This window comes from Oenanthe melanoleuca, chromosome 3 (genome assembly GCF_029582105.1).
Source record: "Oenanthe melanoleuca isolate GR-GAL-2019-014 chromosome 3, OMel1.0, whole genome shotgun sequence".
NCBI classification, from domain to species: domain Eukaryota; kingdom Metazoa; phylum Chordata; class Aves; order Passeriformes; family Muscicapidae; genus Oenanthe; species Oenanthe melanoleuca.
The window spans coordinates 14,488,668-14,506,685 of record NC_079336.1 but is presented as its reverse complement, the minus strand read 5'-3'; the positions used below and the strand labels follow the sequence as shown (position 1 = coordinate 14,506,685).

At 37.8% G+C, this 18,018-nt stretch overlaps 1 protein-coding gene across 4 annotated transcripts in view; it reads left to right on the top strand.

Moving 5' to 3' along the window:
• Nucleotides 1–18,018, top strand: part of ASAP2 (ArfGAP with SH3 domain, ankyrin repeat and PH domain 2) — an 80,745-nt gene that overhangs the window by 17,755 nt on the left and 44,972 nt on the right. For all 4 annotated transcript variants that reach the window (XM_056488527.1, XM_056488525.1, XM_056488524.1 and 1 more), the window contains exons 3-5: nt 3,738–3,883; nt 11,001–11,075; nt 12,620–12,669. In XM_056488527.1, coding sequence (XP_056344502.1) covers nt 3,738–3,883; nt 11,001–11,075; nt 12,620–12,669 — 271 coding nt within the window. The remainder of the gene's footprint in view (nt 1–3,737; nt 3,884–11,000; nt 11,076–12,619; nt 12,670–18,018) is intronic.

Below are 18,018 nucleotides of genomic sequence, written 5' to 3'. Positions count from 1 at the left end.
ATGAGATGTTGTGGGGTAGCTAATCCTCTCTTACTGCCATAGTGGTACCAAGTGGTGAAGCTGTGCTCTCCTCTTTCCACCAGCTGTGGGCTACCTGCTCCTTCTGTCACACCTGCTGCTTTGCAGATTCCTAGATGAGTTTTTAAGCTTGTACAAAGCTGCATATGGAGTGAGATCAACTTAATTGGGATTAGATGAGTGCCTGAAGTGGTAAGGCCATGTGTATCATCAAGAGATGAGGGTGTGGGGGAGTGAAATTACTCTTTGTCAGCAATAAGAAGCTATGTTGGCTCTACTGCTATGTGAAACCTCAGTCTCCCTGGTGGCTTCCACTTATGTATGTTGAGAACTTCATGAGAAGAGGGAGCTGATGAATTGCAACTTTTTATTGTCATGATGTAAAAAATCAGATAATTTTCTTACAATTCTGTATAAAATACAAATAACTATTGCTGCATGTAGTTTTAAATGTGTGCAAATCTCTCAGAGTTGTGTACGTTTATCTCCTTTGAAAAAATAACTGAAGCTTTTGTTTTTTGTGGATCAGCAGCATTTTGTGAATAAGAAACAGCATTTGTTTTTGTGGATAAGAAATGGCATTTGGTTGGCTTTTGTTCTCACCGTGCGGTTCATAGCAATTAGAGCTAACAAAACCTATATTAAATGCAAAATAGATAGGCCTGTCAACCTTGGAGAGCCACCAATATCTGACAGAACTTGTGGCTGTGTTGGTGTTCAGACAAGGTTAGAACAAGGACTACTGTTGCGGTATAATTCATCTCAGCTAATTGAAAGGAAGTTCCTTGTTGAATGTAATAAAGCAGTTATCTTTGGATTGTGGAGGGTCCAGTTTAAGATTCATTAGGAACTGTTTCATTGATTTGGCATCCTTTCTTCTCTTTCTTGCTTGGCTGGGGTTTTTTTGGCTGTTGATTTTTTTTTTAAAAAATTATCCTAGTGTGCTAGACTGTGCCTTAGAGTACCTGTTAGAACATTGTAGCAAATCACTAGTCTTTACATAAAATCAGTGCCTTGCCCATGTTTTAAATTTGTGCTGCCCACCCAATCTTGACAAGAAAGGTTTGGAGGCATTTATCTTCTGCCAGCAGAAACATCACTAATCGAGCCACTTGTCAGTCTCTGGGGTTCCTTTTGACAAAACAAACCTCATGGTCCTACACTCATAAGAGCACAGTGGCTGGATTTTTAATATAGATTCCATAAAAGTTAATATACATGTTTTGTCTTTCTTTTTTAGTATGAGAGTTTACAAACCGTTGTTAAGGATTACATAGTGACTCCCAGTTTGTACCTAGCTGGGGTTCTTACTTAAAGAAAGTCTCTAAACCCTCAAAACTGTATCAAGTCTCTTTTTGGGTGTATTTCATACCTTTTGTTTGTAGAGAAATTTCTAAAATTTGTCAGGAAAACACCATAGGACAGGAAGAAGTGTTTTGGAGAGTTCCATGGGAAAAGTAGGTTTTTGTGTTCTTCAGAAGCACTTGCAGAGTACCAGCTCAGTTAATAGTACTGCTGCAGTAAACTACCATCAGCATTCTGGGGAATGTCTCAGAATCCAAAAGAACAGTCCCTAGGATGCTGGGGAATAGAAGACTCCTGGGGATGCCATGTGGAATGGATGCTGGGCTTGTTTCCTAAGGTAAAAAGTCAGCATGGCTCAGCTACAGGTTGCACATCTAACCATAGCACTTAATGGTGGCAGCCTTTTCACCTTGCTTTCATGCAGGGGGCAGCTTTCTCCTTTTTGCTGTGGGAATTGTGGCCTGACTTCTTGTCTCACCTGGGTTCGCATAAGCTAAGCTGGGTGGAGGAAGCAGCAAGAATGCAGAAAGCAGTGTGGTGGAAATAATGTACCTTACTGGGTAGAAGTGAGATCTAAAGGAGCTGTGACCTGCCAGATCCTTGTTTTTGCTGCCTGTGCCAGTTCATTGAAAGCTTGTTCAGGTGGATATATATCACACAATAGAATTAGTTGAACATTCTTGCTTCGTTCTACAGCAAAAATTTTGGTAAGTGCTCAGCCCTTTCTGTTGATGCTGAGGAAAAAAAGTAACTTTCAGTGCTAGTATTTAGTTTTTAAATTTAATAGCTATCTGGAAACTCTGTCACAGGCAGCAAATTCAAGTGCTCAAGTTAATGACTTGTAGAATTAATGCTTCTTGTGTAATTTCCATTCTGCATGTACATTATGTCAGTCTTTAATTACATGGTGTTATACCCCTGCTGCACAGGGTTTTGGTTTCATATATTGGAAATCAGAGAAAATTTGTAGCTATTTGAGAAACAAAATTCTAGAATGGCTATTCAGATAGGACACATGAACAGACAGGCTTGTTTTTAGTCTGGAGCATGATAAGTTTATTGAACAGGTTGTATAACTAATTCACTGAAATTTGGGAAAGGACATAGTATCAAAAATCCTTTGGATATTAAATGTGTTGTTATGTACAAATGGGCTTGAAAAAAAACTGCATCATTGCGTGTTTAAACAGATTAATCCTCTCTAAATAATCTTCAGGATTTAGGTAGTCTCATGTAATGATCAAGACAGTTTTTGTCCTTATTAATACATGATTTGTTTTCTAGGGTGTGGAGCTTTTCTTCCTTGACTTCCTTTGAAGCTCTAGAAATTGTCTACAGCTAGAGTATGAAACAGACAATGTTAACTTTCTCAGGTGCCAACTTGGTGTGTTTTATCCACGTGCTCAAGCTTCACATGGTCACTAAACTGGGGTTCAGAAAAACTTTCTCTTTCTGTTTTATTCCCCAGCTCAAATTGACTTTTGACTAAGTGACTTTTTATTCCTGTCTGTATAGGCAGTAACCTGGTGACCTAGGAGTAATCACTTGGGCAAAGTAGTTAAGACTGAAGCCTCTCAGATTTCCTTTATATTTGAATCATGGGAATTTATTTTATTCCTAGATTTCCTCTCCTGCCCTGGGCTGAATATGTGCAACTGAAAGCTTTCTGAACATTGATGTTAGGTGTATGCTGGATGAATTGTTCTGGTGTAGCCCAGGACTAATGGACGACTTCTAGGGCAGAGCTTCTGGTTTTGTTGTCTCAGAAAGGAATCTGGTTGTCATAAACCAGCACTGCTTTCAGAACTGAACTGGCCTGTGGTAAATGCAGTTTGCTAGGATTTGCTTCAGATCCCCACTGCTGCCTTGAATCAGAGAACTAACATAGATATGATTTTGTCCTCCTCTGTAATGTGGGTTATAATCCTTTTTCCTAGGATTACCCAAGAGTATTTGATCTGTTGCCTTCTGTTGTAGAGATCCAAGACTGCCAGCACACTAGCTCCTCTGTTTCCTTTTCAGCACACAGTAAAACATAATAGCACACAGTTAAAATAAGAAAGTGTTAATGAAAGACTCTAAAACCTGAAAGTTAGTTATAGGAGTTGGGAGTTGTTATGAGGTCTCTGCTATGGTGCAGAAATATTATGGGTCTTTCTAGACTGTCAGATGTTTGTCTTGTCTTGGCACATTGTCATTTGTACATGTGGATAGGTGCATGCAAACCAGAATTAGTGATGTATGTCATACTTCTAGGATATATGTGTTAAAGTGTAAATAATGACTGTTTTTTGTACCAAGTAAACATTTTTAGCAATAACTCTGGAAAGTGTCTGTTTTAAAAAACCCATCAATTGTGATTTCAATAACCTTTTATCTACTGATGTTATCTTCATGTTTTGCTCTTTTTCAAGCTCACGTGGAAAATGAAGAACAGTATACACAAGCACTGGAGAAGTTTGGTGGCAACTGTGTTTGCAGGGATGACCCAGATTTGGGAACAGCGTTTTTAAAATTTTCTGTGTTTACAAAGGAATTAACTGCACTCTTCAAAAATTTGGTAAGAATTAGTTTAGAAAAACATGGAATTTTAAAGCCAAAGGCTGTATTTAGGAATTATAACAGCTCTTCATATTGAAAACAATTTGTGTTTTAGCAATCACTATTCTTCCAAAATTCTCAGCTTATGAAAATATCTCACGTCCTAGGCTTTTCCTTTACAGAAGTCAAAACTCAACCCAAACAAAAAAAACCACCACAGAACAAAAACACAACAACCCCCCTTCTTCTAACACTTCTCACACCTAAAAGCTTCCCACAATAAAGTAGTTATAACATGCATTATAAAACACACATCTCAATTTGCTTTAAATTATGAAATCAGCAAAACCCAACTTGGTGTACTGTGTGATCATGATGCTTTGCTTTAATTTTTCCCCACTTTCCATTTATATTTGTAAAGGGAGATTTTAGTGGCCCTGCAAGAGAGCTTTTTTATTTCTCAGGGAAGTGGATGAGTCAGGAAAAGAAAATCAAGCAAAATGCTAAAACAACAGTAGCATCCATTGGGGACCAATGCTACAGCTGAAGCCAGAGCATTGGCTCTTTGGTGAGCCAAATGGGATGGAGCCAAATGGAAGAACAGGATTTTTAATTATAAATTGAGAACTTTCAGCCTCAATTTCACATTAATCAGAGGGTGCAAAAAGGGCAGATTCTGATTACGTCCTACAAGCTAGAGCTTTCTCATATCTTAAGTACCAAATTTACTTGAATTCGCAGAACTCTTATACCAGGGGCTAGGAAGGGGAAATGACCCAGATTCCCAGGAGCATTTAAAAGTCTGTGTCTGCTGAAATCAATGGCATGAAGACACATCAAATGCTTTTGTGAGTCTAGACCAAATGTCTGTAGTTTACAGCCAGCTGGTCATAATCACTTCTTTGGGGAATGTTTCCAGCTGATGGGATTTAGGGCAGTTCCATTCACTCTCTGATGCTGTCCTCTCTTTTTACCTAATCATGATATTGATGAATACAGCCACAAATGTATTTATCAACAATGAAATGTCTTTCATACTGGTTATATTGATTTGAACTTCTCTGGATGTACAAATACTATCTGAGATTATGTATCAGAACAGGCATCCTGATTCAGTGTGAGTCAGTTATCCCAAGCCTCTTATACAGAGGCAGGCAGCTCCTATGGAAAGAAAAATGGATAAAATTGATACCTTCTGTTGACTAAAACCCTCTCTCTTGTCATCTATTAATTGCAGTATGATGAATTCATTAGGCAAATGGATCTGGGAAATGTGGTGTTTATGTGATTTTAAAAATCAATCTGCTAAAAGCTACACCCCCTCCCCAGAAAAATCTTTTAATGTATTGCATTTCAAGAATACTTCTAAAAGCTTGAAGGTGTTGTATTTTTACCAAAAATCTTAAGCTATTTGTTCTCTTAAAACCAGAAACCTATCTTTGCAAAATGTTTCTGACAAGAATAACTTTTCTTCCATACTTTGGAAAGGGAAAACACCAAAATAATATCTATGGAATGCATGTTTTTGTTACCTGTTATCTACCTAAGTGTTTTGTGTGTCTTCTCCAAGGAATATTTGTAGTTCTTTTTTCTGTGTACTAGTGGTTTTTTTAGTAGCATTGATGTCCTTTTGCTTCAGTTTGGGTGTATAAAAAGAGGATACGTCATAAGACAGTAGCTAAGTCTGTAGTTTTCTTAGTTTATGGTTCTTGTTTTCTCTGTTTTTGAAGGGAAGAGTAATTTTGCATGGGCATGAATGTAATTTTTTAAAAATATTGCAGTTGCATAGGCACCTTCTCTCTTTAACACTGTCTGGTGAGGAACAGATCTCTGTAAAGTTCTGCTCCTTCCTAATATGCTTCATATTGTTAAGGTTTGAAGCTTTTTGTTTTTTCCTGACTAGCAAAGGAAACCTCATGGACTTTGAATTTGGCGTCTTAATACGAAAATTGTTTCCTCCAGAAAGAAATGCATATGGAAAAAAAGATGTGAACTTCATTACTGCTTACAAATGCCATATTTATGAAAAATAAATCTTGAATAATTGAAAATTATAGCTGTGTATAGCTTTGCCTATTAGAAGTTAATGCCACTTGAATAAATTTTTAATAACTGGTTATTTTGAAAATCTGTTCATAAATTCAGTGTTTGTGGTCTAGTTTTCTAAAAGGTTAAAGGATATTGACCAGTATAAAAAGTTCTGTAGAGTAATTGGAAATAATTTGGGAAAGTCATAGCCATATGTGCATTCTCACAATGAGATGATGTATCCAACTCTGAATGCTCTCAAGATACTGACCTTAAAAACATGCCTCTCCTCTGGTGTTCCTTGTAGCATTCCTCATGTTTTGCTTGTAAAGATTTTCATCCAAAATGTAGCCAGGGCCATGCAACCTGCTACTGTTGTAAAAAACATTCTGAAAGGTACTCTTTAAATAGACCTATCTCTGGAGTTTCACAAGGTGCTGAATTTCCACAGATTTTAACTGAAGTGGATGGGGGATGTGCAGGGAGGTGAGAGGACATGTTCAGACTGGAACAGATGCCAGAGCTATTAACACTGGCAAAGCTTTAGGGCTACTGTCAAGTTTTGCTTTGTCATGTATTTTACTTTTGTTTCTAGAAGCTGATGTGTTCTGTCAGCTCTTGGCCTGGATGTCATTTAGAGCTGTAGCTCTGAAGTGCTTCTGCACAAAGATTTTTCTCTAAACTTGTCCTTAGTTTAGGCAGAGGAAAGCCATTATAAGGTTGCTCTGTTTTAACTGGAGTTTCAGGTGCTTGTTTTTCCTAATAATTTTAAAAGTTTCCCTAAAGACTTTGAAGTTTTTATGGCCTTATCAAGGCATCAGTGTTTTAAAGTATTTCAATACTTCAGCTGGTGTGTTTTTGTTTTTAATCCTAAAACCTTTATACTATTCAAAGTTTAGGTCTTGAGGTTTTTATAAATTTGCTATGCTACTTTTATGTGTGCACTTTCAAATAGTGCATAAAATTAAGAAAACCCCACCCCAAACTTTGTAGTTTTTCTTTGCTTTTGAAGAGATTTATAAATGCATCTTCAGTAAATGAATTTATATTTACTGTGTACAAGATCCTTGTAACCAGTCATTTTAGCCATTCTACCCCAGTTTGCATTGCTTGGATCACTTTGTGATATAAACTCTGCAATTATTTTCTATTGCCAAAGCTCTGATATCAACTTACAATTTTTTCTTCAAGTTCTGTTTTTTAAGGAGATTGAGCAATTAGCTTGTCTTTTTGGAAATGAAAGGTCTGACTATACTAGAGGCCATTTTCAGTGGTAACGTACTACATTTTGTGGCAAGCACAATCTTGCTTGTTGATGCCAACCTTGTTCTAATTCCTAATAGCATGGACCCCCCACTAGAGAAGGAGGAGTTCCCAGGTAGGTCAGGTCTGTATGGCACTTGCTTGTAGTGCTAATCACTCTGTCTTTTTAAGTATAGTGCCAAGGGATAAAGCTGTGAATCTTAATATAAAAAAATATTAGACAAGAAAGGCTCATTGCAATATGTTTGCACTTCAAATATTTTCATAGGATTTTAAATCCTATTAAATTTTTACACTAAGAAGAAATAAACTTGGCTAACAGTAAGAGTTAGAAAATAAAGACTACTCTTTGATTTATGCTTGTAGAGATATAAGCCAAGATGTAATAATTCCTCCTTGGCAGCATGGCTTCAGCTCCACCTGGAATCAAATTTTTTTTTTTTTCCGCCCCCAAAGAGTACTGATCCAACTGGAGGAAATTCAGAGGACAGTAATAAAACATGATTAGGGCTTCAATAGATAGGTTTATAAAGAAAGTTTAGAAGAATTTTCAATTTATGGTTTGCTTCATAGATAACTCTATGGAGGAGGAAAATAATAAATTGCTATAAATGGGATCTCACCCTCAAAATATTAGGTGAAGTGTCCCAGAGAAAGTGATAGAAACTTAGGTCTTTCAGCCTAGGTTAGAAAATGTGCACTCTGGTATTCACTGGCACAGAAGTAGGGCTAGAATAACTGCAAGTCCCTTCCTTTGCTTTTGCAACTCTTCATTTTATGCTTTTCAGATATTCCATTAAATACTTCCTAATAGAGAAGTTCTCAGTTTGTAATTTGCACATTGGTGCTAATAATGGGGCTGACTCTAACTAGTCCATTGTGGCTACACTTGGTATCTTGTGTGAAGGCATTTTTCTAGGCAGCTGTTCCAGCAGCTCCATGTGGACATTTAGTGGTGCTTTGTTCCTGTTCTGCTAGAGTCTTTTTCCCTGTGGCATAATTGGTGGTGGGTGATGTCTGAGCTCAGCCATACCCGTGCTGCAGGGGAAAGGGGGTGAGGACAGAGGAAGGGCAGTACTGTGTCCTTGTGTGCAAGGGGAAGGCACAGTGCAAAGATGAAAGTTTGTGCCACCAGTCTTTGTTATAGATTTTTCTGAGGTCTTGGGGGTAGATGCTAAACCCTAAAGCTCAAACAATGTCTCATCTGTGGTGGATGTTCTGATTTCCACTTTCTCCCTGCTGTGTTGATTTGCCTTGTCGTACTAATGCACATGTGACTAAGAAAATTATTGGAAACTATTAAATCCAATAGCACTTCTCATTAAAATAAAATAACAATGATTTGTTAGCAGGCAGTACTGCTATCACCTGCACACACCCAAGCTCACTGCATCTAAAGTTTAATAATGGCAATAGGGGATATATATTGCTCAACTGCTTGGATTTTAGTTTAAACTGAAAAAGTTTTAAGTTAATAATTAAGTAAACTATTTAGCTTCTGAAGTATACTGAAAAGGATTTTTTTCCTTCTTGCTCGGATTTAGGAAATAAAGCCTACAGAAGTACTGTGGGCACCAGTATCTAAAGCTCTTACGGAAAAGAGATTTACTTTAAAGTAATGAGGAAAGCTGGCAAACAGCAAGTTTAAATGTTTAGCCATAGGCCCTTAAACCACTTGAACATCTTTCCCCTTTACAAATGCTGGCTTGCTTGTTGCCTTTACCAGCACTATGTGTTTTGTTTATCTGTTCTCTCCCCTGCCATTTCTTCTTCTCTGAGCCTTCTCCAACTTAGGAAGTTTTAATTTTTTACCCTGTCATCTTGTTGGAAACTGCCAGAGGAAATCTGCAAGTGCCAAAGCAGCAATGTTGGAAGTGGAAACGAGGTCAACTACTTTTTTCCCTTTTTTTTTTAAACATGGAATTTGTTAGTGTTTGTCTGAGACAGGATGACTTCAGTATCTGTGAAGCTTTTTTACATCTTTGTATATTTTTTTAAAGCATATTTTAAAACATCAAGTAGTCAAAATGTAGAGGCCATTGCATATGTTCTAGCTCCTTGTACTCTGTACACAAGGTAGGAGCTGCAGCATATTAGTGCTTCTCTGCATGCCAAAAATGGGTCTATATTTTTAGATAGTTCAGCTTACGCATCTCAAGAAAGAGGGGAAAAACATGTAAGATCTTTCATCTGTGTATTGCTTGCTGACTTATAAATATGAGGGAGTATGATTCATCTAACTAGGTTAATAATGACAAGTTCATGCATTATGTATGCTTTTGTTACAAGTAGAATAGGAGCATAGGGAATACAATAGACTGATAGTAATGTACAGGTGATAGCACACAGAAGGAATTAGTTTGAATGGTCAAAAATTCTCTAAACTTTTTAAAGGAATGTAGAGTTTTTCTGCTGTAGAGTTTTTTTTTTTTTTTTTTTGTTGTTTGTTTGTTTTGGGTTTTTTTTGGTTGGATTTTTTTGAAGTTGCTTTGGACTCCAGGCCTTATGGTGTGAAATTCTAGCAAATATCCATAACTTTTGGAGTCTGATTGATGTTTACACATAAGTATGTTTGGGATAATACTTTGGATTTTTTTTTTAATGACTTAAAGAAAAATCAGTTGTCTTGGGTCTGCTGTTGAGAAATGCTTGTTCTTTATTCCTGTTTAATGAATTTGAGGATTAATTAAATGGAGACTATGAAAGTATTGATCCTTAAGTTAGACATTTGACTGCATCATACTCATAAAACAGAATAACAAAGCAGAAAACTTTACATGGGATGGTATCTTTCAAGAGACCTCTTTTCTACCTGAATAACCATTCTGGGTGTGTACTTACAGCTTCTAGAAGTTTTGGGATTTTTTTAGATAGGTGTTGTGCAGTTTAAACCTTTGCACTTATCTCCTGTATCTCTGATATAAAATTTTATTACCTTTGGGGAGCATGTGGCAGTACTGCTGAGGACTTAGGAGGTGGATGGTTTCCAGCACTGACAACTAAACATGTGTACATGTTCCTTATTCAATTTTTACAGAAAGTACTTTGAAAAACTAGCCCAAACACAGAGCTGAAATTTAACTTGTTGATTCTGAAGGGCCATGGTTGGGTCCTGCAGCTTACTGGGGAGGAGAAAAAGTAAGGTGGAGGAGGGGAAATGTGATTTGTGTTAAGAGTTCAAAAGACCAGATTTTCTTATTTCTTTAGCTTTCCCATGCAGAGACAATCTGTGTAACCTTTAAAACTGATGAAAGTCCACTTTGGCTGAAATTTCAAGCAAATGCAGTAAGCAAATACAGATGTATTGCTTTTTAAAAGCAAATGGAAAATATTGGAATGGTGGCCCTTTTACAGGCCAACATTCTTTCTCTTTATAACTTCTGTCAGAGTAAGATGCTATGTATTGGGAGAGTAGCAGATATGCGTTATGGAATAGGTCTGAGGAGGCTGGAAAGTAAACAAGGTTAATATAAAATATGCTCATGAACTCAAAATTACCAGTGCTAAAAAATTGTATGATTGTTTTTGTATGATTTAAATGGGGAAATAAGGCAATATAATAATTAGTGGTCTTATTTTGCAGACACTGTTGAGATATTTATAATCAGCAGTAATTCTGGAGGTTTCCTGCTGGCTTGGGTTATAGTGTTTCCAGAGTGAGTTTAATTAACTCGTGTTGCTTTCATTTTGATTACTGGCTGTGCTGATAAACATCTCCACAAGGCAGGGACAGGAAAATAATATGTGAGATTTCCTTGAGAAACTTTCTGAAATGTATGTATTAAGACAATTTATGTTCTTTGTCTAAATATATTAACTGATTTGTTGTAATTTTCTTGTTATAGATTCAGAATATGAACAACATAATCACTTTTCCATTGGACAGTTTGCTGAAGGGAGACCTGAAAGGAGTAAAAGGGGTATGTCTTTGTTCCTATTTATATGTAGGATTGTTGTTGGTACAGTAGATACATTTAACACATGTATTAATCTTATGTGCTGGGAGGTGTAGGATATTCAAGTGTTGTATTAGCACAATAAACAAGACTTTGGGGGCTTTGTTTGTATTTTGGGGTTTTTTTGTAATCAAGTCATCCCTTCTGTTTGTGGATTCACATACCTCATATTCTTGACTGTGTAAACAAAATAACATTTGAGGAGCTTTAAAAGCAGGCCTGAGATACAGAAGATAAGCAGAGAAAGAGGTGTAAGATTTAGATATTTACTTTGTTGAGTGAAGGGTAGTACTATATTTTAAAGGATTATTAGCATTCTAGCATTTAGCATTCTAAACTTACCTGGAACTATTAAGAAACACACATTAGACTGTATGAGCATAGGATTTTTCTAAAAGAAACTGAAATCTATCTGTTTATGGTCCAAGGACATTTCCTATTTGAAATAACAGCATCTTAGGTCTCAAATGATGATATGTTTATGATAAATTTCAGAGCCTATGGTGAGCAAACTTACTTGGCTTTTGCTTTGTTTAGTAGTGAGCAGACAGGAAGGAACTGGCAGCTATTGTTGTAGGACATCGAAGGAAGGAGAAAAATATGTACATAGACTAAAAATGGTTTCTGTAAATTACTGGAAGGTAAATAGATTATTTAGTGAGATAGACTTATTATCTTTGTATTGTTTGCTTTCCCGATTTCACTTGCGTTCTTCTCTGTGTCAGAATAAATCAATAGTTTCCCTACTGCCTTGAGAATATAATCCAATGCTACTTCAGTTAATTTAGTAGTCGTCTCAATAACTAAGTAACATGTAAGAATTAGTTCCTAATCTGTAGTTGCAAAGTTTTTCCAGTGTCTGGCAGTTAATATTTTTTGTGGCTGTCTGTTCTCTTCAACTTGATCAAAATTTCAGCTCTTGCAGCTTTAGACATCAATGAAATAACTTATTAAGATAGGTTTATCAAAATTACCTTATTTAAAGGAAAGAAGACAAAGGAACTTGTAATGTAACTAATTCAGAATTCTCACAGAATTAGTTATGCTGAACCATAAGGTCTATACTGTTCTCATTAAGTCAGTGGAAAATTGATATTTTTAAACTTTAGTGTGATGAATCAAGTTCTTAGCCAAGGCTATACTGCAGCCTCAGGACAGGGTCTTCTCTCCAGTAGAGCCAGAGACAAATAGATGAGAAAGTAGTTACTTTGATTAATTGCATAGTGTGGTCTTGGGATAACATGTTGTTATACCTTTTAAAGAGTAAAATGGAGCTATAAAAATCATAGTAAAAAGCATCCTAGAGATGCTTTTAAAAACATGAGTGTATTAATTCTTTTTACCAGATTTGTTTTTGTATGTGCAAGATTGCTTTTTCAGATCCCTTAGGTTCAAGAAGCCCCTTATTCTAGTAGCCACTGCAAGCACCCAAGGCATGTGTTCATTGTTAGAGCCACAGTATTTTTCATGTAAAAAGCTGGTTGTTTTTTTTTCTCTTTTCTTGACAGGACCTGAAAAAACCCTTTGATAAAGCTTGGAAGGACTATGAAACAAAAGTGTATGTATCTTTTAAACTTTTATTTAAGAGGGAAATGTAACTGAAATCTGTAGAGATTATTACTTAATTCTGAGGCTGGATGCTCTCAGCAAGTGCAGCATGTACTAGAAGTGGATGTACACCTATCAGAGGCTTGTAAATTGTATCTTATGTTGTGGATCTAACCCAGCTTAGCATAAGCCACTTGTTTGAAATTACCAGATCCACTGTATAAACAGCTATAAAATAAGGTTATAAAAAATGAAATTTTATATCCAGCTAAATAAATTTAATGAGTCAACAAAGTTCAACACCTGTCAAACACAATTTATTCTGGTTCCTAGTAAATCTTAAGTGGTTCAGTGCCCTACATCAGGGGCAGTTGTTTCCAGGGTTTGCCAGGTCAATTGTATCAGTACAGCTGACAGTCTCTGAAGTAGAATTTTGTAGTGAGTTTTCTTCCACAATACAGTACTACCTGGATTATGACTATCAGTTTTGTGTCATATGTCCAGTATATTTTTTCTTCTGAAATAATGCCACCTGATAATACAGGTCCAGAAGAATCACGTATGATGACGATTTAACATAAATAACTTGCAGATCCACAGCCAACTAGACTGGCTGAAAATCTAGCACCATTTCTGTATTTTTTTTAATTGCACAAAGTTATAATGATTCTCTGGTTCCCACTTAGGCTGTCTCAAGTCTTCAGAAATTATTCCTGTAGCTGGTTTACTCACAAAAGTAACCAGTTAGCTAAACTTCATTATTCCTTTTGTGAATAGCGATGAGAATGGTCTAGTTATTGCTTTCTAGCAAATTATGGGGACTACCTGTGTGGCTTTTGGTTTTTGAAACTGCCTAGTTAAGCTGGATTTTCATAAGAAAGCATTCTGAAATACTGAGATAAACCTCTGGTCTGACACTCTAAATCCATAGAAGATTGTGATGGCTCCAGTGTTTTATGTTCCTGACACTGATGAACAATCTCATTTGGCGCCATACCAGTTATGGACTATTGAAGTAATTAAGATTTCTAATCATTGCCTATGGCAGTAGTTGATCTCTGAGGACAGGCCTTAAAGAATAGTCCTATAATTTAGTCTGCTCTTGTCTAGCACTTCTTGATTGCTGGATCTGAAAGCTTATTTACTTGCATGTGACTATTCATACTGACCTCCTATGAAGTGCAGAATTTGTGCACTGCTGGGGCATACAGCAAGAGCAATGTTACTACTGGACCAAGACCTCTAGTGCTTTTAGGATTTCTGATCTAATATTCACTAGGATGAGTGTTTTGAAGTGATATAAAGATTTGTACTTGATTATCAGTTTGTTCAGAGCTGGCATTTCAGATATGCTAGAAATATTATCAGTTATTATTTAATTTAATTAAGAAGTAAGAAATCCTCTTAGAAAATGTATTTGTGTATTTGGGAATTTTCATTTGAGGTTATGGGCATGTTGGAAATGTTCTGTGTGCTATGTCATTCAGGACCTGAAAACATGATGCTGATGATGTGTTTTCTGTCTGTGGTGTTGAATCCATTGCTGCTTGTATAATGAGATTTTTTCTTTTTCTTTCAACTGGCAATCCTTTAGAAAATATGTTTTATGACTTTGCTTTCAAGTAAGACACTTGGATTTTGATCTGAAGTGGGTTTCCTTTTTCTACTTGCAGTTATCTCTACTTTCTGCAAGATTTTTTAACAAATGAAGCAGACCTCCTTGACAGTGTTCATTTCTAAGCCATTTATGTGCCAGGTTATTCAACATGCAAAAGTTGAAGGTAGCACATATTCATCAGGAAATTCTTTCAGATCCATGAACCATTTTTTTGGCATTTCTAAGTGGTGGGCTGGTACAATTACTGAGTTTTCTATTTTTTTTAAGTGGTTAGATGAAAGTTCCACATCAATATTTTGAAGTTTTAAGCTCTTAGTCTAGCCTGTTGGACTCCTTGACTTTGATCAAGACCAAAGGATCATCTGCTTGAGGCTCAGGATAGGGAGCCTGGGAATTCGATGTACAAGAAAATTATTTAAACCAATGGGCTGCTATTTTTTTGCCTTTTTTTGTAGGCTGTTCTACAACAGCAGAAATTACTTTTATTGACATGAGGTTGGCAGTCAGGGAGTATTGTTTTCTGGTGCAAGCTGTGCTTGTACCAAGGAGCACAGGACTTTTCTGTTGTTTGGTTGAGTTAAATTCAGTCTTGGAACTTCCCTGAGACCTCTGCCCCTGCAGTAGGACTGTGGGATTTGTCAGACCTCTTGTGCATAAGATCAGTTCCCAGATAAACTGAGATGTTACGAGCTGCCATTATGGAGCATTTGTCTTTAAAAGCCAGAGATGGGAAGTTTAATGATGTGATCAGACCTAGCCAGCATGGGTTTAGGAGGGGTAGGTTGTATTTGGCCAAACCTCCTTTTATGACCAGGTGACCCGCCTGGTAGATGTGGGAAAGTCTGTGGATGTTGTCTATCTGGACTTCAGGAAGGCCTTTGACACTGTGTCTCACAGCATACTCCTGGAAAAGCTGGCTTGAACAGGAACACTCCTGTCTGGTTTAAGAATTGGCTCTCTGGGCACAGAGAGGGGTGGTGAATGGTGCTGCATCCAGCTGGTGGCCAGTCACCAGTGGTGTTCCTCAGGGGTCTGTGCTGGGGCCACTTCTGTTCAATATTTTTATTGATGACATGGATGAGGGTATTGAGTCTTTCATTAGTAAATTTGCAGGCAACACTAAGCTGGGAGCTGTGTTGATCTGTTGGGAGGAGGGCTCTGCAGAGAGACCTGGAACGGTTGGATGGATGGGCAGAGTCCAGTGGAATGAAGTTTAACAAGTCCAAGTGTCAAGTCCTGCATTTTGGCCACAATAACCCCTTGCTGTGTTATAGGCTGGAGACAGTGTGGCTGGACAGTGCCCAGGCAGAAGGAGACTTGGGGGTACTGGTCTACAGCCAAGTGAACATGAGCCAGCAGCAGTGTGCCCTGGTGGCCAAGAAGGCTGAAGGCCCCTGGCCTGTGTCAGGAACAGTGTGGCCAGCAGGAGCAGGGAGGTCATTCTTCCTGTACTCAGCACTGGTGAGGCCCACCCTGAGTGCTGTGTGCAGTTCTGTCCCCTCAGTTTGGGAGCATGTCCAGAGGAGGCAACAAGGCTGGTGAGGGGCTGGAACACAAATCCTGTGAGGAAGGGCTGAGGGAGCTGGGGATGTTTAGCCTGGAGAAAAGGAGACTCAGAGGTGACTTTATCACTCTTTACAACTCCCTGAAAGGTGGTTACAGTCAGGTGGGGGTTGGTCTGTCTCTCCAGGCAGCAACTGACAGAATGAGAGGACAGAGTCTTAAGCTGCACCAAGGGATATATAGGTTGGATATTAGGAAAAAGTTTTTTATGGAGTGATAAAAGTACTGGAATGGTCTGCCTGGGGAGGTGGTGGAGTCACCATCTCTATGTGTTTAAAAAAAGACTGGATGTGGCACTTGGTGCCATGGTTTAGTTGAGGTGTTAGGGCATGAGGTTGGACTCGATGATCTTGAAGATCTCTTCCAACCTAGTGATTCTGTGATTTTCAATTTAGGATGACAATATTAATTTGAGCTTGAATCTGTTCAGGTTATATTTTTTCTCATACTGATTTTTGGACATAGGAAAACAGTGAGGTTTTCTGGGTTGCTATTATATATTCTGCTGAGGTTTCTTAAGAAAATAACTCTTCATTCTGTGGCTGTCCCGAATGGATCTAAACTTCCTTATAGCTGTGTGTTTTGGTCGTCTGTAGCAGTGGGTGGATGTAGATTCACCTCAAGAGTTCTTAATTGCGAATTTTGGGGGTTTTGTTGTGGTATCTTCATGCTCTCTGCGTTAATAAAAAGGACAAAGGAACCGGGAGAGGTAACCTCAGTCTCAACTAGAGTTTGTATTGACAGAATAGAATGGGGGATGTAGGTGCCAATAGCCAGAGGTTTACTCAGTCTTCTTCAGTCTATTACTTTTGATAACGCCTTATTTGGATTGTGCCTAAAACCAATTCTAGGTGTGTGCTTAGTGAGCTGTCTTTTCCAGTGATATTTCTTCAAATATGTGAATAATTATTTTTTAAATTCTTCCTGTTTTGTTTTTTTTTTTTTTTCCTTTCTTTTACTTTTCCCTTTGGGCTAACAAACTGTTCAAGGCTACTAGGCTGCCTTTTTCTGCACATGCCTCTGTGTCACATGCTTAACATCATACTGTTCATCTGCATTTCCTAATCACAAGTACAGACCTGTAAAGCTACATGCCAGATAATGAAGTGGTGCTTTTGTAGTCTGTTGGGAAGTGACGGTTTTCATATTGATTGCTGTCCTTATAAGGAAAATTTTTAAGCTTGTCGCACTATCTCATCTCTTTTACTTGCACCTTTGTGATGACCTCTTGGGTGCAAATATACCCAAGTGTGACCCATTTGAAAAGAAAGAAGGTTAATTTAAAAATGGCATCTGCTTTCCTTTATTCTCATAACATTCTTTGAGCTGCTGCTTCAACTTCTGTATGTAATTAAACACATTTTAAAAATCCTATGTATCTAGTTCTTGTTTGGGAGAGCGATGTTAAGATCCATTCTGATGCTCTTAGATCACCCTCCACCATTGTTGATTACTATGCACCTCCTTTGCCCAGTAGCCACCTAACTTCTCAGATTGTTTTCCTCAGGATCCCTTCAGCTGAGGGAAGCTAGATCCCTATTTCTCTGTACCCTGGGGCTGCTCTTGAGTAAGGTAGTATGAAGAGTATAGCTTCAAGCAAACCTACCTCAGTCAAAAATTGGGACTATCCTGAGATGACAATAATGAATAATTTATCTTTTCTCACCATCAATCATTAACATGACTCAGTTTAAGTTATAAAGGTTTTTAAATGCTTTTAAAGCTTTAAACCAGTGCATTTCTCATGGGACCTCAGTTAGAGTTGTTGTTTCCCACGTAAGAGCTGGGAGATGCTGCTGGCCACCACAGCAGTGCAGCAGGACTGGTCCGTGTCCTTCGGGAGAGCCGTTTCAGGCTGGGCTCTTTTTGTTACATGGCAGTGGCTTTCCCCTGTGTACTTAAACACTAATGGCAGGCCTGCCGGGGGACCATATGGGGAAGGAGTACACATGTCATAAAAACTGCTCATTCTCCCAGCAGACAGATCGGATTCAGCAAGGCGCTGAGCCAGATATCACCCACATGCTTCAGTTTGATCAGTCCTGTTGTGGTAGATTCCAAGGTAAAGACTTTGTATCAATTTTACACAGGAAGTAAAAGTATAAACACACTGAAGCATATTATTCACTTTTTTTTCTTATTTTAGCTGAATACATCTGTATTCTGGACATAAGCCTG